The sequence below is a fragment of the Electrophorus electricus genome, chromosome 16, assembly GCF_041902795.1.
Source record: "Electrophorus electricus isolate QZ-2024a chromosome 16, ASM4190279v1, whole genome shotgun sequence".
NCBI classification, from domain to species: Eukaryota; Metazoa; Chordata; class Actinopteri; order Gymnotiformes; family Gymnotidae; genus Electrophorus; species Electrophorus electricus.
The window spans coordinates 26464606-26487500 of NC_137512.1; the positions used below are offsets into that span (position 1 = coordinate 26464606).

Consider the following 22895-nt stretch of genomic DNA (forward strand, 5'->3'; position numbering starts at 1 on the left):
TTAGACTATTTGTATTTGCAGATTGTATCAGAGTCTAATCAAGGAAAACGTATAAAAACCTTTCCAAGTATGTCTCACAGTGGAAAACAATAAAACGTATACATGAAAAACCAATATGTTCATGGATTTATTAAATGAATTAAAATGAAAATAATAATCGAGATTCTCATCAGGAAAAATGCCATCAACACTCTGAAGGGTTTTACGTTCTCACTGTTGTATAACCAGCCACATTCTCCCGCCTCCTTCACATGAACAGATGCAGAGGGCAGTCTTCTTACGTCGACACGAACTTGTGCTTTTGTTTGGAAGAAAACCAACCGTTTAACCAAAAATCAGGGATGGACATTCGAGATGTCCACGAAAATCCTGAGTTCACTGCACGTCGATCAGTGGATCAGTGGAATAATACTTACTGTTAGTGTCTTTGGACTTTTCACTTGCCTGAACCTCGCGCCTGCATGGTCGTAAAAAGAAGTTCAGCTGATACCGAAAAATCCCTGGAGCGAGAAAATCCGCTTTATATAAAAATCCGGTTTAACTATTTCTCCCACTGACCTCCGCGTGCTGCGCGCTCCTCTGCAATAAGGTAAACCGCATATTAAACCTACGATCGGTTACCGGGAACTGTTTGTGCAAACTGCTTGTACGTTATCATTTGATGCCACCTGTGGATTAAAAAAACTGGCTGTTTAAATTTCGATGGGTACTGTACTTGCCGCTGTTTCCCGTGACTATTCCTTCACATGACTGGGGTTTTGCAACCGTGTAGTCTGATTTCTGGTGTTTGTTCAGCCTGTTGGACCACACACCGTATATAACCATACTGTACTGTATGTGCAGGACTCCGATAGGGTTAGTTGCTCTGTAGATCCTCAACAGGACCTTTCATCTGAAGTGTTGGCTATAAGAGAGCACACTGTTGCTGTCCTACATCTTGTATAAATGGTTGTAAATAAGTTTTGGGCTACAGTAGGTCCCATATTCGCAGACGTCTTGCCAGCTGTCGTCGAGACGCTGTATTTTAAGTCCAAGAAACGGTTGAAACTACAGCCGTCATACAGACTGTACCTGAGTGTCAGGGCAGCACGGAGCAGCTTCGTTCTGTGGACACGGGGATGAGCAGTGTGTCAGGGTTACACAGGATGTCTGAGAAAGAACAACACTAGACTGGATGCACGCGTCGGATGCACAGTTTTGCAAAAATATGATCTTGTGAGCTCGCCTGCCGCGGGTTTATACCTACAGAATGACACGAACAAAAAAGGAAACAGAATGTGCGTGACTAATTGGTGTGAGCAGTCCATTAGTTTTGGTCTACATGCAGGAAAGACTACTTGTAATTAGTGAAAGTTCAGTGAAATTAGTGAAATTGTAACTAGTGAAAGCTTTGACCTTGGTCTGATTGTGAAGTTGTGCTTTGTTGCCTGGAGTTCTCTGGTGGGGGCACGTGATCAGCTGGAGTAGCAGGGTGGGGGAGAGGGGTCATCTCCCTATCCATGTACCACAACACTCTTCCTGTAAAATACAGACAGATGGTTTATAAATGTGGGGAATGTGGAAGGGAAACTTGCATTCTTTACCAAAATGTGTCTGATCTCAGTCTGAGTCTTATGACACACAAGCATTTTTGCTTATTTCATCAGAGGAAGTTTTGTTGTGTTAGTGGTATTTAACTGTGACTTGGTACAGTGACAACAGTACAGTGTTCGTATGACTGATCTGGACAGAGTAGTATTATGTCGATATTACTGATGCTTATAGAGTATTAACATGTGACATATAGTCTGATGCTTATGTAGAATTAAACAGATGTTTAAGTCTGAGATGTAGTCTGATGATGATGGAGTATTAACACGTGAGATGTAGTCTTTTACATACTGTGCAAAGTGCTTAAATCAATACCACCTAATTTGTATCGTAAAAGAAAATCATTAAAATAATACATTCAAAAAATAAATCATTTATTTCGATATAAGAATTTAGTTACACATAAAAATCTACTATAATTATCAGAAAAATGAGTGCGTTATTGTGTTTGCACACTCATGTGTGTGTGGGATATTGAGGATCAAGTGGAGAATAATTTGCATACTTTGTGCAGTGTTGAAATGTTCCAAGCAGACTGCTGATTAAGGTGAGCGAGTTGAGGCGTGTTGGACATGCAGGCAGTAGAGTGCTGGGTAGTAAGTAGAGCCTGGGTTTCCCCCCAGCAGTGCAGCCTAGAGTTAGGGTTAGGGTTAGTAAATAAGTCAGGGTTAGGGTTTAGGGTTAGGCTTTTTAAATAGGTTAGGGTTAGTAAATAATTTAGGGTTAGTAAATAAGTCAGGTTTATGGTTAGTAAATAAGTTAGGGTTAGGGTTAGTAAATAAGTCCGGGTTAGGGTTTAGGGTTAGTAAATAAGTCAGGGTTTAGGGTTAGGAGTAGTAAAGAAGTAAGGGTTAGGGTTAGTAAATAAGTAAGGGTTGGGGTTTAGGGTTAGGTTTAGTAACTAGGTTAGGGTTTGGGTTAGTAAATAAGTCAGGATTAGGGTTTAAGGGTTAGGGTTTATGGTTAGGCTTAATAAAATAGGTTAGGGTTAGTAAATAAATTAGGGTTTAGGGTTAGGGTTAGTAAATAAGTTAGGGTTAGTAAATAAGTTGGTTAGTAGGGTTAGTAAATTAGTCAGGGTTAGGGTTTAGAGTTAGAGTTATTAGATAGGTTAGGGTTAGTAAATAAGAGGGATAGGATTAGTAAATAATTTTGGGTTAGGGTTAGTAAATAAATTGGGGGTTAGGGTTAGTAAATAAATTTGGGTTTAGGGTCATGGTTAGTAAATAAGTCAGGGTTAGTAAATAAGTTAGGGTTAGTAAATAAATCAGGGTTAGGGTTTAGAGTTAGGGTTAGTAAATGGGTTAGGGTTAGTAAATAAATTAGGGTTAGGGGTTAGGGTTAGTAAATAAGTTAGGGTTAGGGTTAGTAAATAAGTTTGGTTTAGGTTTAATAAATACATTAGGGTTTAGGGTTAGGGTTTGTAAATATGTTAGGGTTTAGGGTTAGTAAATAAGTCCGGGGTTAGGGTTAGGGTTTAGGGTTAGTAAATAAGTCCGGGGTTAGGGTTAGGGTTTAGGGTTAGGGTTACTAAATAAGTCATGGATTAGGATTAGGATTAGTAAATTAGTTAGGGTTAGAAAATAAGTTATGGGTTAGTAAATAAGTCAGGGTTAGGGTTGGTGTTTAGGGTTAGGGTTAGTAAATAAGTTAGGGTTAGTAAAGAAATAAGGGTTAGGGTTAGTAAATAAGTCAGGGTTAGGGTTAGTAAATAAGTTAGCGATAGGGATTAGGGTTAGTAAATAGGTTAAGGTTAGTAAATAAGTTAGGGTTAGGGTTTATGGTTAGGCTTAGTAAATAGGTTAGGGTTAGTAAATAAATTAGGGTTTAGGGTTAGGGTTAGTAGATAGGTTAGGGTTAGTATATAAGAGGGATAGGGTTAGTAAATAAGTTTGGGTTAGGTTTAGTAAATAAGTTGGGGTTTAGGGTTAGGGTTAGTAGATAAGTCAGGGTTAGTAAATAAGTTAGGGTTAGTAAATAAATCAGGGTTAGGGTTTAGAGTTAGGGTTAGTAAATGGGTTAGGGTTAGTAAATAAGTTTGGGTTAGGGTTTAGGGTTAGTAAATAAGTCAGGGTTATGGTTAGGGTTAGTAAATATGTTAGGGTTTAGGGTTAGTAAATATGTCAGGGTTAGGGTTTAGGGTTAAGGTTAGTAAATAAATTAGGGTTAGTAAAGAAATAAGGGTCAGGGTTAGTAAATAAGTCAGGGTTAGTAAATAAGTTAGGGTTAGGGGTTAGGGTTAGTAAATAAGTTAGCGATAGGGTTTAGGGTTAGTAAATAAGTTATGGTTAGGGTTAGTAAATAAGTTTGGTTTATGGTTAATAAATACATTAGGGTTTAGGGTTAGGGTTAGTAAATATGTTAGGGTTTAGGGTTAGTAAATAAATCCGGGATTAGGTTTTAGGGTTAGGGTTACTAAATAGGTCAGGGATAGAGTTAGTAAATAAGTCAGGTATTAGGGTTAGGATTAGTAAATAGGTTAGGGTTGGTAAATAAGTTATGGGTTAGGGTTAGTAAATAAGTCAGGGTTAGGGTTGGGGGTTAGGGTTAGTAAATAAGTCAGGGTTAGGGTTGGGGTTTAGGGTTAGGGTTAGTAAATAAATTATGGGTTGGGGTTAGTAAATAAGTCAGGGTTAGGGTTTAGGGTTAGGGTTAGTAAATAAGTTAGGGTTAGTAAAGAAGTAAGGGTTATGGTTAGTAAATCAGTTAGGGTTTAGGGTTAGCGTTAGGGTTAGTAAATAAATTAGGGTTAGGTTTAGGGTTAGTAAATAAGTCAGGGTTAGGGTTGGGGTTTAGGGTTAGGGTTAGTAAATAGGGTTAGTAAAGAAGTAAGGGTTAGGGTTAGTAAATCAGTTAGGGTTTAGGGTTAGCGTTAGGGTTAGTAAATAAATTAGGGTTAGGGTTAAGGTTAGTAAATAAGTTAGGGTTAGTAAATAAGTCCGGGTTAGAGTTTAGGGTTAGTAAATAAATTAGGGTTAGTAAATAAGTCCGGGTTAGGGCTTAGGGTTAGTAAATAAATTAGGGTTAGTAAATAAGTCCGGGTTAGGGCTTAGGGTTAGTAAATAAGTTTGGGTTAGGGTTAGTAAAAAAAGTCATCCCCTTGGACACTGCGTTCGAATGAGCAGAAACTTTTCATGCTTAGTACGCAGACTTGTTTTGATTTGTTGGAATTTGGTCAAAAGCTGTTGAGGTCAGCAGTAGGGTTAGGTTAGGGTTAGGGTTGGGTTAGGGTTAGGGCCGGGTAAACATTTAACTGTGTTGTCATTTGTATTCGTGAGCTGAATGTCTGTCTATAAGTTGTGCTGACAGGACTCACACTGTTTAATTTAATCGTGCTGTATCACTCTCATTCACCTGCTTGTTACATTACATTACTTTTACCTACTACTGGATAAAAAATATTTTCATCTTAAAATCCCAGTGGAGACTGACACAGGTACATAGTCTGAGCTTAGTAAGTATTCTGAAACTGGCTTTAAGTGTAAACAAGCACGTTTCTAAGTAGGCCTGCACATAAAAACAAGTGTCTGGAGACATCTTGGCCTCTGTTTGTAAAAGGCAGATGTCAGCACGAAACAGACACCCTCTAGTGGATATAATGCATGTCTCCTTTCATTATACATTCATCCTGATCACTGCTTGCAGCAACATGTACACCTGACTTTTAACAAAGCCTTGAGTGTGCTGAAATACAGTCTGTCCGAAAACAGTGAGTGTATGACTATTAAGACGCTTTAGACAGAGTTTAGACAGAGTTTAGACAGAGTTTAGTCAGAGTTTAGCATGAGTGTCAATGTGGATGTGCGCTGTGGGCTTTTCTGGACCCAGCAGTCTGTAGGTCTGTGAAGGAACTGAGAGTTTTCATAATGCTCAGTGCTGTTTTATTATTAGCAACAAATCTTTCTGTATGTTCTCACTCATTTACATAGTCTCAGCTGCAGATGGGTGTGCTGGGCTGAGAGTGTGTTTATTGGACAAATATGTCTGGCACACTCGGCTGGATAAATAAATCTGTGGTTCTTAGTGTAACGCCTACTCTTTGGTTTGACTTCTATCCTAGTGTTACTGTTAGAGAGTTAGGGTTAGTAGTGTTACTGTTGGAGAGCTAGGGTTAGTAGTGTAATAATTAGGGTTAGTGGAGTTAATAATAACAACTCAGAATGAGTTTGAGGCAGAGGAAGCGTGAGGAAGAATGTCCTTTTCCCTGACTCACAGTCTGTTTACCAGCTCACACAAGTTTGTCATTGCATGGGATGTCATTGAAAACTGGATGTGAATCTGATTGGTTACAAATCTGGTTGTCATACCACACACAGAAGAAGAAAGCTTGACATGTCTTCATGTCTCTGCGGTCCTCTGACTCAGCACAGAAACCAGCAGAAGTGTGAGAGGACCCAGGCATGTGTGAGAGGACCCAGGCAAGGTTGTAGCCTGGGAAAAGCTCCATTTATGAGGTTAAAAGCTTTGCCAAACATTTTTGTTAAATGTTTCGGTAAATCTTTTGTTGCAGGTGCTCAGAAGCTGTTCCAACAAACACATAAAGTCTTTTGTTGTTGTCTTCTTTTAGTTAGAGCTTTAGAAGTAGAACAATCACTTTTCACAGGGTGGTTCACTCATACTTCCTGCTTCCTTAGTGGAGTCAGTTCTGTGGTGTCAAATGTTGAACTCACTGGTAATCCTTAAACACAGCAACTACAGGAGAAGCCAGCAAGCCAGCAAACACACAAAGGGTTTTGTTTTTGCTAATTGGATATTAGATTTAGATTAAATTAGGTTTATATTAGATGAACCCTCTAAACATGTGGGAGCTTTAGGGTAGAAGTTACAGAAAAACAAAACATTGGTATAAATAATTAAAACAATGTCATTTCTAATAATCTGGCTGGTGAGTTTATCTTATACTGACATCCTTTATACAGCTCCATTTCATTGGCATGAAATTTAAATATTGATGCTCTGAGTTGCGAGAACACTGCATGCAGTGAAGCCCTGTTAGCAAACTGTGGGAGAGAATCACTGCTACACAATGAAGAACAGGAAGAACAAAGATGGGAAAGATGGGCTCCTGAGACTTGTGGACTATACAGACTCATTTAAATATGAATTTGCATATGATTATGCATCTGTTACACTAAGCAGTTCATTCATGATCTATGTTTGCTATATCAACTTGATTCAGAAAATGTGTGCAAACCTGGCTGGATTAAATTATCTTCATCAAGCAAAACTCTAGCATACATGAAGGATCACTTCAAGGATCTTTATTACAAGGTGCCAGAGATCAAGGCTTCAAAGAGAATATTCATAGATGTCTCCATGGAGAATGTTGTAGCTTTGAACCCTTTCCTGACTCTCTGTGTTGGTGTTTGTGCAGATGGAGCCGCGTGGAGATGGTTATGTGCTCAGTATTCCAGTACCCATCCTCCGTGGGGGCTCCGACTCCAACCTGAACACTTCCAGTGATCTGCTGCTGGAGACCCAGCGAAGTCAACTGGGCCTGGACAGCCTGCAGCAGAAGATCCTGAAGGTGACAGAGCAGCTGAGGGTGGAGCAGATGGAGCAGGACGACAATGTGGCTGAATTCCTGAAGCTGGTGAACATGGCGGACAAGCAGCAGGTGGCACGCATCAGACAGGTGTTTGAAAAAAAGAACCAGAAGTCAGCACACAGCATCAGCCAGCTACAGAAGAAGCTGGAGCAGTACCACCGTCGCATGAAGGACAGTGAGAGCACCCTCTCCTCCAAACACAGCAGCCCCAAAGACCTGGCCAAGGACTTGTCCAAAGACTTGGCCAAGGACTTGTCCAAAGATTTGTCCAAGGACATTCTGAAGGACATGAGTGGCAGTGGACGGCATCCTTGGGACAAAATAAAAACCATCGGTCCTGGGGTTTCACTCTCACCGCCGTTTTTCTTCAGCAAGTCCAGGGAGTTTGCCAACCTCATCCGCAACAAATTTGGTAGCGCAGACAACATTGCCCACTTCAAGAACACCTTGGAGGAGAGTGGAGGGCGGGCTCTCGGTGGGAGTGCAACCATAGTTGGCAAATCCAAGTACCATAGTGATGACGAGTGTTCGACGGGCACCTCAGCCTCCTCCGACAGTAACGGCAACCCTGCTGTCTCTCACCACGGTGACGGCACCATTAGCATGGTGTTGGACGAGCTCCGGGAAATCCGCCGTTCTCAGGTGCGTCTGGCTCAGGACATGGAGACTCTGAATGAAGAGCTAAAAGGAGACAGCTTCCTCACGCAGACTCTGGAGGAGGAGAGATACAGGTGAGCGCTCAGCTTTAACACTGCGTTGCTCTGATCAATTCTGATAACTTACATGTACCCTACAGTGTGTTGACTTCCACGGTTTCCATGGCCCGAATATGGCCAGTATTGGCTTATATGACTTAAACTGGTCTATACAACTTGTAGTGCCTTTTGTGGCTTGTTGTGGATCACTCACCTTTCCACCCACCTCCTCTCTCACTCCCTCCTTCTCCTCCTCCGTCACAGGATAGAACGTCTGGAGGAGCAGCTGAATGTGCTGGTGGAACTTCACCAGCGCGAGATGGTTGACCTGAAGCAGGAGCTGGCAAGCATCGCGGAGAAAGTGGCTTACCAGGCTAACGAGAGGGCCAGGGACCTGCAGGTATCCCGCACACAGCCAGGGACCTGCAGGTATCCCGCACACAGCCAGGGACCTGCAGGTATCCCGCACACAGCCAGGGACCTGCAGGTATCCCGCACACAGCCAGGGGGAAGAGAACTGTAGCGCTTTCTACGATGTAGGTCTGTTTGTGCTGTGAGTGACAGATTCTACAGTCTGCAGTGAGTTCATAGTCTAAGTGTCTGCGTTACCCATGTAGGTTTTTTTTTTTGTCTGAACAGTTACAGTCTAGTCCTAGATAGTTTCAGATGAAAGTTCAGATGACACTCAGTACTACACATACTAATATGGTAATCTGAGAAATTATTTCCAAAACCATTTTGAAGGTCTGAGAGAAATGTCTTGTGCTCCTTCCACCAGGAGGCACTAGAGTCCTGTCAGACACGGCTGTCTAAGATGGAGGATTTGCAGCAGCAGCAGGCGGGGCATGTGGAGGGGGCAGGGCCATCCGGCCGCGTGCTGCTGGGGAAGGTCATCAGTGTGCTTCTGGCTGTCGCCACGCTGCTGCTCGTCTGCGTCTCCACGGCAGCCAGATTCATCACGCCAGCCGTACGTAGCCGCCAGCACCTGCTGGCCACCGCGCTGATGGCCCTGCTGCTCTCCCTAATCTGGAGGAACTGGGGACATCTGCAGAACCTGGGGTAGAACCTGGGCCCTGGCTAAGACCCACACCAACACAGAACCCCAACACTGGATAAACCCCAACACTACCTCTGGCTCTACCGTGAGCATGTAGAGCTTTAGTGGAAAATAAAGTACTGCAGTACTTTGTGTTTGAAGAGTCTGAGCGAGGCGTTTTTCTCCCACCCTCCATCCTGTCGGATTATATGAAACTGTGACGTGCGTCTCTGGCTGCTGTGATTTCAGTAATCACTGATAACAGACAAAATGGCCTTTTTGGTAATTTACCACCTGAGCCTTAAGGACTGAGTGAAAATAATGCTGAGTGAGAGAGTGTGTGTGTGTTGAGAGACAGAGTGTCTGTGTCTGTGTGTGTGTGTGTGTGTGTGTTGAGAGAGAGTTAACACACACAGCTTGCTCACTGGGGGGTGTTAATGAAATATACACTGCCTGGCCAAAAAAAGGTCACCACTTGGATTTCACTAAGCAAATGGGTAAGAGCCTCCCATTGGATAATTACTGAATGGTGATTCTGTTTCAGCTGGCAACAAGTTATTTAACCCAAACTGATGCAGTGAGTAGCTTCTCATTTCTCATTTGTTAAACAACCATGCTGAAAGACACATACTGTGGTCATGGAAAAGATGTTAATCTGTTTCAGAAGGGTCAAATTATTGGCATGCATCAAGCAGAGAAAACATCTAAGGAGATTGCTGAAACTACTAAAATCAGGTTAAGAACTGTCCAATGCATTATTAAATTGTGGAAGGACAGTGGAGAAACATCATCTTCGATGAAGGAATGTGGTCGGAAAAAAATCTTGAATGATCGTGATCGGCGATCACTTAAACGTGTGGTGAAATCAAATGGTAGAAAAACAACAGTAGAACTCAGGGATGTTTAATAGTGAAAGTATGAGCACAAGATTTACCGTTCCAGAGTGATGGGAGCATCAGGGTAAGAAGAGAGGCAGCTGGAGTGACGCACCCATCATGCCTAGTGCCTACCGTACAAGCCTGTGGGGCAGTGCTATGATCTGGGGTTGCCGCACTTGGTCAGGTCTAGGTTCAGCAACATTATGTGCCCAAAGAATGAGGTCAGCTGACTTCCTGAATATACTGAAGGACCAGGTTATTCCGTCAATGGATTTTTTCTTCCCTGATGGCATCGGCATATTCCAAGATGACAATGCCAGGATTCATCAGGCTCAAATTGTGAAAGAGTAGTTCAGGGAGCATGAGACATCATTTTCACACATGGATTGGCCACCACGGAGTCCAGACCTGAACCCCATTGAGAATCTTTGAGATGTGATGGAGAAGACTTTGTGCAGTGGTCCAAATCTCCCATCATCAATACAAGATCTTGGGGAAAAAATTAATGCAACTTTGGATGGAAATAAATGTTGTGACATTGTAGAAGCTTGTGGAAACGATGCCACAGCGAATGTGTGCCGTAATCAAAGCTAAAGGCGGTCCAACGAAATATTAGAGTGTGTGACCTTTTTTTTGGCCAGGGAGTGTATATATACATGTTATGTAATATATAGTTGTATTTATAGAGCACCATTCAAGGTCACTTTACAATTAACACCATATGTGCAGTCAATTGCACACATCGTACTCTCAACTGGAAACCTCAGCCCCCTAGGGGACTGAATCAGGTGCACGGAGGGAAGAGAGCACAACACCCAGGATAGAGCACAACCCACCACTGGGAGAGAGCACAACACCCAGGATAGAGCACAACCCACCACTGGGAGAGAGCACAACACCCAGGACAGAGCCACTGAATATGCAGATACACAATCACACACACTAGGACAACATGCAGACACACAATCATGATTTATTTGGGATAGCCAATTGATCTAACATCCATGTTTTTGGATTGTGGGAGGAAACCCAAGGAATCCCACACAGACCCAGGGAGAACATGAAATCTTCATCCAGATAGGGACTCAGACATGAGTGCTGAGAGGAACACACACTAACCACCAAGCCACCGTGCTACCCACTGTGCTGTGAAAGTAAAAGTCTGCTTGGACTTGGGTATGTACATGCAGGCATAATACATAATACATTTTTAATATTTATGTTAAAAGTGATTTTATGCATAGAAAATGTTTGATGAAAATGGTCAATATGAAATAAAACCATAACCCTTGACCTCTTGCTATTTTAATAATAAAAAAACCATTCATTATTAACTGTGATAAATACACATTTAATTGACAAATAAATAATGTCACTGAAAATCTTCAGGATTCATCAGACCTTTCATATACAACATTTATAAACGTTGTCCATGGAACTCCTGAAACACTTTCATCCTATTTTACTCCTTTGCAATGAAATATGTCATTTAAACAGGTACCCTTAGTGGCCTCAGTCTTGAACTATTGCACTAGATGAACAATGTTGCCCTCTGCTGGCAGACACTGTACCCCACGTCCTTGACAGAGTTTTCATTTCCCAAAGATTCCACCAGGAGGAGCAAGTCTGTCTGTGGCAGATGTGTTCAAACCCTAACCCTCGGGGTCCAGGTTTGTGTGGATGGTGGTTTTGCTACAATGAAGGAGTCAGTGGAAGCTGTTAAGTGCAGAATAACAAAGTGTTGTGTAAATGCAGGGTTGGTAATAAAGAAAGAGAATGTGTGAGTGTGTGTATGTGTATCAATATTGTATTCAGTTTCATGTCATTCAGATGGGCCTCTATCATGCAGACTCTCTTTTGCAAACATGTAGCATGTTACTGAAGCCTTGGCCTCTAGTGGGTGCTCTGTGTTGCCTGAACACACAGTGCTACACACTGGCACAGATAGTTCAGATTTAAGTTCTGTTGTACTGAAATATTCAGAATGGCTTTAATCTTGCAAAACAATCCAAGCTGTCCTATTTCTCAAGTTCATTTTTCCTCTTGTTGCCCAGCAACAGTTCACAGTCTGAGGAAAACATGGAGTTAAGTGCTGAGTGTGTGAGTCCATACACTTATGTGCAGATGTGTGTGTGTGTGTGTGTGTGTGTGCATTAGTGAGATTTGTGGGTCTGTGTATTGTGTGTTTGTAAAGTTGTTTTGCATGTGTGTAAGAGATTTTCAGTTTGACTCTAACATTGAGAGGATTGAGTAGTAATACATGTACAAGAATTACATAATCAGTATACAAAAAATTCAAATGTATTACAGTTACAGTCTGTTACAGCTGCAGAAAGGTAACTTACACTTGCAGGGTCAGGGTTATGAGTTAAGGTCAGGGTTAAGGTTAGGCATTAAGGGTTAGGGTTAGGGGTTAAGGTTAGGCGTTAAGGGTTAGGGGTTAGGGTTAAGTGTTAGGGTTAGGCGTTAAGGGTTAGGGTTAGGGGTTAAGGTTAGGCGTTAAGGGTTAGGCGTTAAGGGTTAGGGGTTAGGGTTAGGCGTTAAGGGTTAGGGGTTAGGATTAGGGTTAGGCATTAAGGGTTAGGGATTAGGGTTAGGGTTAGGCGTTAAGGGTTAGGGGTTAGGGTTAAGGGTTAGGGTTTAGGGTTAAGGGTTAGGCGTTAAGGGTTAAGGGTTAGGGTTAGGCGTTAGGGGTTAGGGTTAAGGGTTAGGGTTAAGGTTAGGCATTAAGGGTTAGGGGTTAGGGTTAGGCGTTAAGGGTTAGGGGTTAGGATGAGGGTTAGGGGTTAAGGGTTAGGGTTAAGGTTAGGCGTTAAGGGTTAGGGGTTAGGGTTAGGGTTAGGCGTTAAGGGTTAGGCATTAGGGGTTAGGGTTAGGCGTTAAGGGTTAGGGGTTAGGATTAGGGTTAGGGTTAAGGGTTAGGGTTAGGTTAGGGTTAGGGGTTAGGGTTAGGGTTAGGGTTAAGCATTAAGGGTTAGGGGTTAAGGGTTAGGGGTTAGGGTTAAGGGTTAGGGTTAGGGTTAGTAGCAGTACTGCTGTACAGTTTTACCTAAAGGTGCCATACATTTTAAAGTGAATTTTAAGTTGTAAGTCACCATTTTTATAAGCATAAATATCCAGCTTTTTAAAAAGTGGACAATTCCAGTTGTGTGGAGAACAAAGGCTAGTTATCAACCCCAAGTACATACATCTGAAACAGACTGATAACAGCTATAGAGGACCCTTATATGCAGTTGTCCCCTATGTGGATATATGTGTCAGCACAGTATGTATCTGAACCTACACACACACACACACATCTATTCTGGTGACTCCAGTTAGGAGTTAGGGCTTAAGGGTTAGGGTGCAGCAGTTTGGGTGTAATGTTCTGGGTTACACTGTCTTGCAGTATTCTGGGTTCAGTGCAGTATTCAGAGTAATTAATCACTACTCTCTCTTAGTCTCATACACACTGTCTGTCTTCTCCCTCTCAGCCTGTATCTGTCTCAGAAACACAAGTATAGACCCACTTCCTGTGCTCTGTGCGTCATTTTCTCACAGCTGCAGCCTAACAGACAGAGAGTGAGTGAGGAAGCGACTGACCAAAATTCTCAGGACTACAGAAGGGTTCCAGCAGCCTGCATCTCCCTGGAGTCATTCACAATGTGTGTATGTGTGTGTGTGTGTGCTTGTGTGTGTGTGTGTGTGTGTGTGTGTGTGCATGTGCTTGTGTGTGTGTGTGCGTGCGTGCAATGCATTTTTGATGTGTTGCGTAGATATGAATCCAGCTGTGTTAGCAGCAGAGGGAGGAGACACTTCTAGACTGGATAAAAGTTTCTGGTTAGTTTGAACACGGAGGAAACAGAAAAGAACCTCGTCATCGAACGTACACACAGGGCGTTTGGAGCAGACTGAACGCTGAGAGTTTTAAAGAGTGTTGGTCAGGCACTAGAGCAGGAGGTGAAAATAGCAGTCAGCAGTGCCTGACGTGTGTTGGGCGCTGGGACAGGACACACAGTTCTCAGCAACAGACAAAGAAACAAAGAGAAATAACATGAGAGCAAAGCCGGATATAGCTGAACCTCTCTAACCCTAACCCTAACCCTAACCTCTCTAACCCTAACCCTAACCCTAACCTCTCTAACCCTAACCCTAACCCTAACCTCTCTAACCCTAACCCTAACCTCTCTAACCCTAACCCTAACCTAACCCTAACCCTAATCCTAACCCTAATCCTAACCCTAACCCTAACCCTAATCTCTCTAACCCTAACCCTAACCTCTCTAACCCTAACCCTAACCCTAACCTCTCTAACCCTAACCCTAACCCTAACCTCTCTAACCCTAACCCTAACCCTAACCCTAACCCTAATCTCTCTAACCCTAACCCTAACCTCTCTAACCCTAACCCTAACCCTAACCTCTCTAACCCTAACCCTAACCCTAACCCTAATCTCTCTAACCCTAACCCTAACCTCTCTAACCCTAACCCTAACCCTAACCTCTCTAACCCTAACCCTAACCCTAACTTTCTCTCCTCCTCCCTCAGTCTCTCTCTTCCCTTTCTTCCTCTCCTTCTCTCTCCCTCCTCTCCTCCTTCACTTTTTCAGGGGAACAAGTCTCTTCAGACCCCAGACTTTCCCCTGTGCACTGTGTGTGTGTTCTATAAGCCTCCCTTTTGTTTGTGTGTCTGTGTGTGTGTGTGTGTGTGTATTAAGCGTCGGTGGGTGTGCAGACTCCAGCCTTCTCCTCCCAGAGCGTTGTGGAAACCATGGATGGATTACGCCTGCCACCACTTCTAGAAGAAGCTCTGGGTTCCCCAGGTACAACTCATACTCTCTCAAACACACACACACACACACACACACACACACACGCATGTGCACACACAACTCCTTACCTAGTGAGCACATCATTGCTAACACATGGTCTTAAAGGGTAAAAGAAGTTGTTAAAAAGCTGAGAGAAAAGAGAGAGAGAGAGAGAGAGAGGGAGAAGGAAACAGAGGAAACATGCGTGGAAGAGTTAGAGAAAGGGAGGGAGAGAGAGAGTCACAGAGTGGGAGAGGGAGAGAGGGAGTCACAGAGAGAGACGGTTTGGTGAAGCACTCTTACTTGGGCAGAAGAATTGTGCACAGCTGTGTGGATCTCTGGTTGGCATGAACTCATATGAGCTCTGATGGAGTAGTTCCCCGTACAGGTACAGGCGTCGCCGGTGTGTGTGTGTGTTCTTGTGTACCGCTAGTGTGGGCTGAATCTCTGTGATATTACAAGCTTTCACAGTCTGTAGTGTGAGGTTGGCTTCAGACAGAGCTGTCAGGCGCTCAGCACATACAGGGAGTGGGAGGCTTCACAACACACACACTCAACCACAGAAAGGAATTCAGAGAATGCAGTTCTTCGTGTTGTGGAAACTTGGGGTAATAGTATTTTCATTGTGTGCTGGTCTGTCGTATATGTTTGTCGTGTCCAACCTCATGTGTTACATCATCGTGTGTGGAGGTTCACGAGTGTTTTACCTTTATCAACACCTCAGCTCTGGAGCTGCGGATCCTGCAGACTAACCAGGGTTTAGGGTTAAAGGTCATAAGTGTTGTCATGTTTCAGTGTTCAACATGACAAAATGCTTCAAAATGGATATATGAATATATGAATCTGTGAACTGAAGAAAGCAGTTGGATATGAGTGTGATCGTTCTTCTTGATTCCACCTGAGGGCCATTTGCAGTAAACCCTCAGAGACTCAGGATTAGAGTTAGGGTTTAGGATTAGAGTTAGGGTTAGGGTTTAGGGTTAGGATTAGGATTAGGATTAGGTTTCGGGTAGGTTTAGGGTTAGGATTAGGGTTAGAATGGGACATTCACCCCATATTCATCCCAAAGCAGGAGTTGTTGACAATAACTGACACACACACACACACACACACACACACACACACACACACACACACACACACACACACTGCCTACACACTGCTCACCCCCTCAATCTTATCACTACAGCCTAGAGGATCTTAGTGCTTTGCCATCCCCACTCCTCCTACACACACACACACACACCACACACACACACACACACACACACACACACACACACACACATACAGACTCTCTCTCTCTCTCTCTCTCTCTGTCTCTTTCACACATACACACACTCATTCACACAGATTTGCATGTGTGTATGTACATGTGTTTTATACATTTATACACACATGTGAATCTGAAAACATTTGTCACCATAATTCCAGTGAAACTGAAAAGCTTCTGTTTTTTAAAAGGCTGATTTGAAAGTGAAACACTGTTTTTCCATTTTAGAGCAAAACTCATTTTCTAGAACCTTCTGTGGAGGGTTAGGCATCTCTTGTTGGTTGGAGGAGGGGCTTAGTGCTTCTGCTCTTTCATTACATAATTACCAGAACCCTCCTCTACATCCTGGTCCCTCAGATCATGTGATCAGATGATCAGATGCTCGTCTGTCTTTGCTGAATCTGTCCCCTCCGAGACTGATAACCCTGTTCACTGTTTGAACTCTTTAGCTTTGGCTAATTAATTGTATATATTGTTCATTTATGTATACACTGATGCATGTGTGTGCGCCCATGTGTGTGTGTGTGTGTGTGTGTGTGTGTGTGTGTGTTTGTGTATGAGTGCGTGTATTAGTGTGCACATTTATTTGTGATTGTGTGAGTGTGTGTGTATTTGTGTTTGTGTATGTTTGTGTAAATATGTATGTGTGTGTGTATGTCTGTGTGATTGTGTGTGTACATGTGTGTGCATGTTTGTGACTGTGTATGTGTGTGAGCGATCGTATGTGGGTGACTGTGTTTGCATGTGTGTATTACTCTAAGTGTAGAGGATTGTATACATCTGTTTATGTACATAAATTCAAATGTATCGGCATCTAGCTGTTGTTTTGCTAATACATCACTAGATGGCAGCATCGCTATGTGTCCCTAAACGCCTCACTAACGAGCCCTAAAAAGTTGTGACTGATGAGGGCCATCTAACCTTCACCTGAACTAGTGGAAGCGGGAGTTTACAGAGAGAGCCTTAGATACCTCACACATTCACCCACACATACCCCACGCATTCACCCACACATGCCCCACGCATTCACCCACACACACACCCCATAAATACACCCACACATTCACCTACACATACCCCACAAATACCCCTCACATACACCCTCAAATTCACCCACATATACACCCACAAATACCCCACACATACCCCCCACATTCACCCATACTGTAGGTGAGTCAGTCTTCCTGATGTTGTGCTTATATGATTATTCTCATATGAAGGATGAATTCTTATAAAAGATCTCAGATACTAGTCTGCTGCTGTTGTAAAATATAACATGTTTGTCCTCGACTAAGTAGAGAAGGAAAAGTGAAAAGGTCAAATATAACATCTTTGTTATATTGGTAAAAAGGAAAGACAGAATTGAGTTTGAAATATTCTGTGTTCAACAGTGGCAGTAAAGAGCTGTAAAGAAATGTCGGGTATTTCTGTTGTGTTGTATCTTTATCTACTGTTTGCAGTGATAGTGTTTCTCACATGTTTGTCACATGTTTCTTTGCTGGTGTAGACAAGAGTAGTGAGCTAAAGACAGTGGAGGCCCTGATGGAGAAGCAAGAGAAGGCGGAGCAGGCGGAGCATATGCTGTGTGAGCAGGTGGAACAGGTGGAGCTGGAGGATTTGAGGGCTCAGGTGCTCCAACTGCTAGTGGAATTGGAGGAGGTGCGAGATGCATCCCAGAAGCAGGATGAGAGTGGAGCAGAACTACAGGGTGAGTTCAGACCTCCACCCTCCACATCCACCCTGAATAACGTGTGTGGAGAGACTGTGTGTCAGGCTGGCGTGTGTGGAATGGGACGACAGCTGCAGCCTCACAGAAGCTTCCAGACATGCTGTCCTAGCTCCAACTTGGTTGATGACATCACTCATCCCCACTGAGCATGCTCAGAGAGTGGGAACATCTTCCTCCACAGTGCTGAGGCCACCAGTCACACAGCAGGGCTTCTGACACAGAGAGCAGAACGCACATATAGCACATGCTGTTCCTCCCACTGTAGGAACGTTTTATCCCAATGTTCCTCTCACTGTAGGAATGTTTTATCCCAATGTTCCTCTCACTGTAGGAATGTTTTACCCCAATGTTCCTCTCACTGTAGGAACGTTTTATCCCAATGTTCCTCTCACTGTAGGAACGTTTTATCCCAGTGTTCCTCCCACTCTTCTAGTATCTCCAGTCTAATATCTTTGCTGATCTGCTGATGTGCAGGTCTGTTGGAGGATGAACGCTTGGCCAGTGCCCACCAGGCGGAAGCCTTCACTCTGCAAATTCAGTGCCTACAAGGTAACAATCCTGAGGGGCCAAGACACACAAACAATAAAACACACAAACAACAAACACACACATGCACGTGTTTTGAAACTGAATTCATATGTAGGGTAACAACTTTCCCAAATTATATTTGTTTTAGAAACAAACTTTAATCCATTATATTAAAATGCTTTTTAAATTATTAATAAAACAATATTGGTTAGAAGTATAAGGGCTGTGACCCCTAAGATGGAGCAGTGACTCCAACACACCCCAGGAATGATGTCATCAATCTCAATCCACAAGCGCGTAATCCCAGGAACAGCAATAATCCTGCACCACACCCTCAACCCTGCAGACATCTGGAAGAAATAGGACCACCTACTGGAAGAGTGAGTCAGAAATTATCTGTCTGTCTCTCTCCCTCTGTCTGTTTCTCTCTCTGTCTGTCTGTATCTCCAGCCCAGCTGCAATCTGCTCAGGAGGAGTTGGATGCCCTGGATGAGCAGAAGGAGCGAGAGCTGGCGGAGGCACAAGAGGAGGTACGCGTGGCTCGGGAGGAGGTGCGGCTGCTCCAGCAGGGAGCTGAGGAAGCCGCAGGAGAGCGTGAGAATGACATTGCCAGCCTGCAGGAGGAGCTGTGCCGACTCCGCGCTGAACTCGGCTGCATGGAGAGCTCAGCACAGGAGTACGAGCTGGAAATGGTGACACTACGAGCAGAAATCGCCATGAAGAGCCAACGGCGTGAGCAGGAGAGGAGAGAAGGAGAAAGGAGAGAGGGTAAGAGGAGAGGAAAGGAGAGAGGAGGAGAGGGGTAAGAGGAGGAGAGGAGAGGAGAGAAGAAAGAGGAGGAGAGGGGAGAGAAGAGAGGGGGGAGAAAGTTAAAATTGTTCTGGCGCTGCTTGCAATCACCCAGGCAACTGTAAAGGAGCCCAGTCCATGGCCCAGGTTCTCTGCACTGGTTCTGTTCAGACCTTCTTTAAGTGTTCAGAGTGATCATCTTCAGGAGGTCTGATCACATCACACTGCACTTGTGGCCCATCAGATCTTTATTTTGGCTCCTGAAGGTCAGGCTGCCCTCACACGCTGCTGCCTGTGCTGAGATCAGTGTGGAAGGAGCATACATGTCATCTCCAAAGGTGTCTTCACACTGCAGCCAGAAGCATCAATCACTCTGTGTTTAATAAAAGTCAGAGGCCTCCAGCACAGCGCGTGTGTTTGGAAGGGGGGTAGCACACATACCAAGAGGGTGATGTCACTAATGAGAGGGTGATGTCATTAGTGAGAGAATGACATCACATGTTGAAACACTTGGAAGAATGTGAACGTTGTAAAGAACCCCAGCCGTTAGGGGTTAACCTTAACACTAACTCTTAAACCCTAGCACTAACCCTAACACGAACTCCTAAACCTAAACCCTAACACTAACTCCTAAAGCCTACCCCTGACCATAACACTAACTCCAAACCCTAACTCCTAAACTCTAACCCTAACACTAACTCCTAAAGCCAAACCCTAACCCCAACGCTAACTCCTAAACCCTAACACTAACCCTAACTCCTAAACCCTAACACTAACTCTTAAACCCTAGCCCTAACACTAACTCCTAAACCATAACCCTAACACTAACTCGTAAACCTTAACTCTAACCCAAGCTCAAACACTAAGCTTGACCTGGTTGTCTTTGACTGGATCAGTTTATCTGTCAGCATTTTCATTTCTCACATTGACACTCCAAATCAAAACATTGTACATTTACATCAGACAAGTTCATGTTATTCTGAGCTGCTCACTACCCCAGATCTCAGTCATCTGAATTCTATGACCATCAACGTATCACGTTGTACTTGTTAAACTGGAAGCAACCTATGGGCTCTTGGTTATTTCCCACACGTTTAATCCTCACAGTGTTATTCCTCACACTATATTTCCTCAAAGTGTTATTCCCCACACTGATATTCCCCACACTGTTATTCCTCACACTGTTATTCCCCACACTGTTATTCCCCACATTGTTAGCCCTCACACTGTTATTTCTCACACTATATTTCCTCACACTATATTTCCCCACAATGATATTCCTCACACTATATTTCCTCACACTGTTATTCCCCGCACTGATATTCCTCAAACTGTTATTCCCCCGGACACTGGCCCTGATCTTTACCTCTGCACACATTATACCTCTAATAGTTTTGTTGAGTGAATAACTGATAACTGACAACTGACTGAAAGAATAAATGACTCAGAGTGACTGAGTGAATAAAAGACTGAATAACTGATTGTGAAAATAACTGACTTACTGAATGACTGCCAGACTAACTGACTGAGTGTTTGTTTGTCCAGGTGAGATGGAGCAACTGAGTGAGTGAGTGACTGAGTGACTGACTGAGTGTTTGTTTGTCCAGGTGAGATGGAGCAGCTGAGGGGAGAATATGCTGGAGTAAAAGCAGAGTGTGAGACACTGAAGCAGGCCAACAGCAGACTGGCACAGAGATTACAGCTGATACAGTGTACAGGGTACAACACACACACACACACACACAGAGTTAAACACGGTTTTTCTCTCCCTCTCACACTGATTCTTGAATTCTTGAGTGGTCTGAGAGTCACAATGTTAACAACACTAATGAGGGTATAAGATTACAGTCCTTTATATAACGTATGTGTCATATATTTGAACACAGCTCAGAGATGTGGGGACGTATGGCACATAACTGTACAGTTTACTGATCGTGCAGAGCTCTGACTGACCACACACATGTGCCAATGCAGAGGACGCGTTTTACAGCAGTAACTCCACACCTTTATGTAGCTAAGGCAATTTTATTTGCTGGAAGACAATTCATTTAATTTGAAATATTCCTTTAATTAAAAAAACATTTTGTGCACATTGGAAGGGCTGATTGCAGTTCGGTGGTACTTGGAAAATGAGGATAAAGTAAGAAAAGTAATTTTTAAATATGTATCTTACCAGCCATACTAACATATCTACTGGCCAAAGACAGACACACACACACACACTCTACATACACACATTCTCACACACATACTCTCCCCCTCTCTCCCTCTTTCTCTCTATCTCTCTCGCTCCCTTCATTACCAGCAACTCCCACTATTTCATTTTGCCATCTGAAAGTACAACTATATGCACGCGCACACACACAAACACACACACACACACACACACACACACACACACACACACACACACACATACACACACACACACGTATAGCACTGTGTTGAGTTTAATATGTTACTTTACTCTGCATCTCTGACCAGCTCTGAAAGCACAGGAGAGGCTGTGAAGCCCGAGGGATCAGGATCAAACCACAGGCTGGTGGATGTTTGTATCCAGAAGAACATTTCCTTTGAAGACAAGCCGCTCCCACCTGGCAGCTTGGGTGGAGGCTTCTCCGAGGTGCTGTCTCTACGGGACCAGCTGAAGCAGGCGGAGGAGCGAGCTGAGCAGGTGCAGAGGCAGGTAAGATGGGCACCTGTCCGCTGGGGCAGACGCACTAGGGAAGGAAATGGGAACCAGGTAGCTATGGTGATATAGTCATTAAACATTCATTCTTAGAGTGCTTTGAGTATCTAATTTTCTATGAATCACTACACGTATGACTGAAAATTAGCATTATTCTGACACCTTTGTCTTTAGACATATAGTATGAAAAAGACCTCTAGTGTCTAAGTATAATATAGTAACCTGGTCAGAGGGGTTAAATGTTGGCAAATGTTGGCAAATGGCTGAACTCTGTTAAATGTTTAAATGCTGGCTAATTCCAATTCCATTTCCAACAAATGGACACTTCTATACACATACACACATGCACAGTCACGCACGCACACACACACACACACACAAACACACACATACATACATACATATCGATACACACATACATACACCCATACCCACACACACATACACCCATACACACACACACACACACACTGTTTTTGTATCGGAGTAGTTGCTGAAGTCAAACTTTACACACATATATGCTTTACACACATATATGCTTTATACACATACACACTTTACATACATATATCCTTTTGCACTCTTGCACATCATTCCTACTTGCTGCTAGAATACTGTACTAAATCAGCACTGTACTCTGAACTGTTCTAGTTGCTACTGGTGACTGCTATGTTCAGTATAGCATGTCACTGACTCCTATGCACAACCCACTTTACATATTCCCAGTACTGCATACTGATAAAAATAAATGCACTGTCTGTTCATTGCGTACTCGTCGTGTCCTGTATTTATTTATTGTATGATATTATTGCACTGTATTGTATTGTTTGCACTCGTGTAGAGTGTTGTCTGTTGCACTTGTTTTGTTTTATGTTGCACCATGGTTTGGGAGGAACATTCTTTCGTTTTTGTCAGAGGAGTTGCAGTGTGAATGAGAATTAAGGCATGGATGCTCTGTGAATGCAAGCATCACATACTATGGACCATGTTTCCATCTGCTGTGTATGTGTTCTAGTGTGATAGGGTGCGGACTGACCTGAGGGAACTACAGGACCTGTTTGAGACCAGTCAGAAGGAGCGGGCAGAGTTGGAACTGGAGCTGTTGCACTGTAGGGAGGAGCTAGAAAAGATAACAGATGGGAGCGAGCAACAGGTGGAGAAATACCTGCCAAGCCCAACCTCTACATCTAACCCCCAACCTCTACACCAACCCCTACCTCTGCACCTAAACCCCAACCTCTAACCTAACCTCCAACCTCTACACCAATCCCCAACTGATACACCAACTCCCAACCTCTACACCAACCCCCAACCTCCTAAGATAACCCCCAACCTCTACACCTAACTCCCA

At 43.5% G+C, this 22895-nt stretch overlaps 2 protein-coding genes and 1 long non-coding RNA gene across 19 annotated transcripts in view; 2 read left to right on the forward strand and 1 right to left on the reverse strand.

Annotated features, from left to right (window-relative positions):
- Positions 1 to 158: 158 nt before the first annotated feature.
- LOC145651715 (uncharacterized) lies at positions 159 to 14958 on the reverse strand. 2 transcript variants are annotated; one of them, XR_014117644.1, is made up of 4 exons: positions 14840 to 14958; positions 1396 to 1518; positions 417 to 1242; positions 159 to 298 (listed from the first exon to the last, which is right to left on the reverse strand). It is a non-coding gene; the product is annotated as an uncharacterized LOC145651715 (long non-coding RNA). The 2 variants fall into 2 exon arrangements; XR_014117643.1 differs by having other exon boundaries at positions 417 to 1518.
- LOC113588759 (transmembrane and coiled-coil domain protein 3-like) lies at positions 449 to 11131 on the forward strand. Of its 4 annotated transcripts, none has more exons than XR_004776711.2 (4): positions 449 to 589; positions 6965 to 7869; positions 8098 to 8412; positions 8612 to 8737. XR_004776711.2 is itself a non-coding variant. In XM_027028096.3 (4 exons), the coding sequence occupies exons 2-4, from the start codon at positions 6965 to 6967 to the stop codon at positions 8894 to 8896; spliced, it is 1413 nt and encodes a 470-aa protein (XP_026883897.2). In that variant the 5' UTR covers positions 449 to 589; the 3' UTR covers positions 8897 to 11131. The 4 variants fall into 4 exon arrangements, 3 of the variants coding, with proteins under 3 accessions (XP_026883897.2, XP_026883895.2, XP_081555267.1); XM_027028096.3 differs by having other exon boundaries at positions 8098 to 8320; positions 8612 to 11131; XM_027028094.3 differs by having other exon boundaries at positions 8098 to 8233; positions 8612 to 11131.
- Positions 12717 to 22895, forward strand: part of ccdc136a (coiled-coil domain containing 136a) — a 15005-nt gene continuing 4826 nt past the window's right edge. For 9 of the 13 annotated variants that reach the window (XR_014117638.1, XR_014117639.1, XR_014117640.1 and 6 more), the window contains exons 1-7: positions 13420 to 14548; positions 17317 to 17517; positions 18013 to 18087; positions 18517 to 18834; positions 20463 to 20574; positions 21340 to 21541; positions 22560 to 22697. Coding sequence is in view for 7 of the 13 variants with exons in the window: in XM_081699144.1 (XP_081555270.1) it covers positions 14497 to 14548; positions 17317 to 17517; positions 18013 to 18087; positions 18517 to 18834; positions 20463 to 20574; positions 21340 to 21541; positions 22560 to 22697 (1098 nt within the window). In the remaining 6 variants the exon portion in view is untranslated. Of the gene's footprint in view, positions 13392 to 13419; positions 14549 to 14787; positions 14925 to 17316; positions 17518 to 18012; positions 18088 to 18516; positions 18835 to 20462; positions 20575 to 21339; positions 21542 to 22559; positions 22698 to 22895 lie in introns of those variants that run through there. The other 4 variants (XR_014117637.1, XM_081699142.1, XM_027028097.3 and 1 more) reach the window with 3 other exon arrangements.

Coding starts and splice junctions, on each gene's coding strand:
- LOC113588759 (XM_027028096.3), top strand. CDS start 6,965: ATGGAGCCGCGTGGAGATGGTTATGTGCTCAGTATTCCAGTACCCATC. Junction 7,870..8,097: donor CTGGAGGAGGAGAGATACAG/GTGAGCGCTCAG, acceptor CCTCCGTCACAG/GATAGAACGTCTGGAGGAGC. Junction 8,321..8,611: donor ACACAGCCAGGGACCTGCAG/GTATCCCGCACA, acceptor TCCTTCCACCAG/GAGGCACTAGAGTCCTGTCA.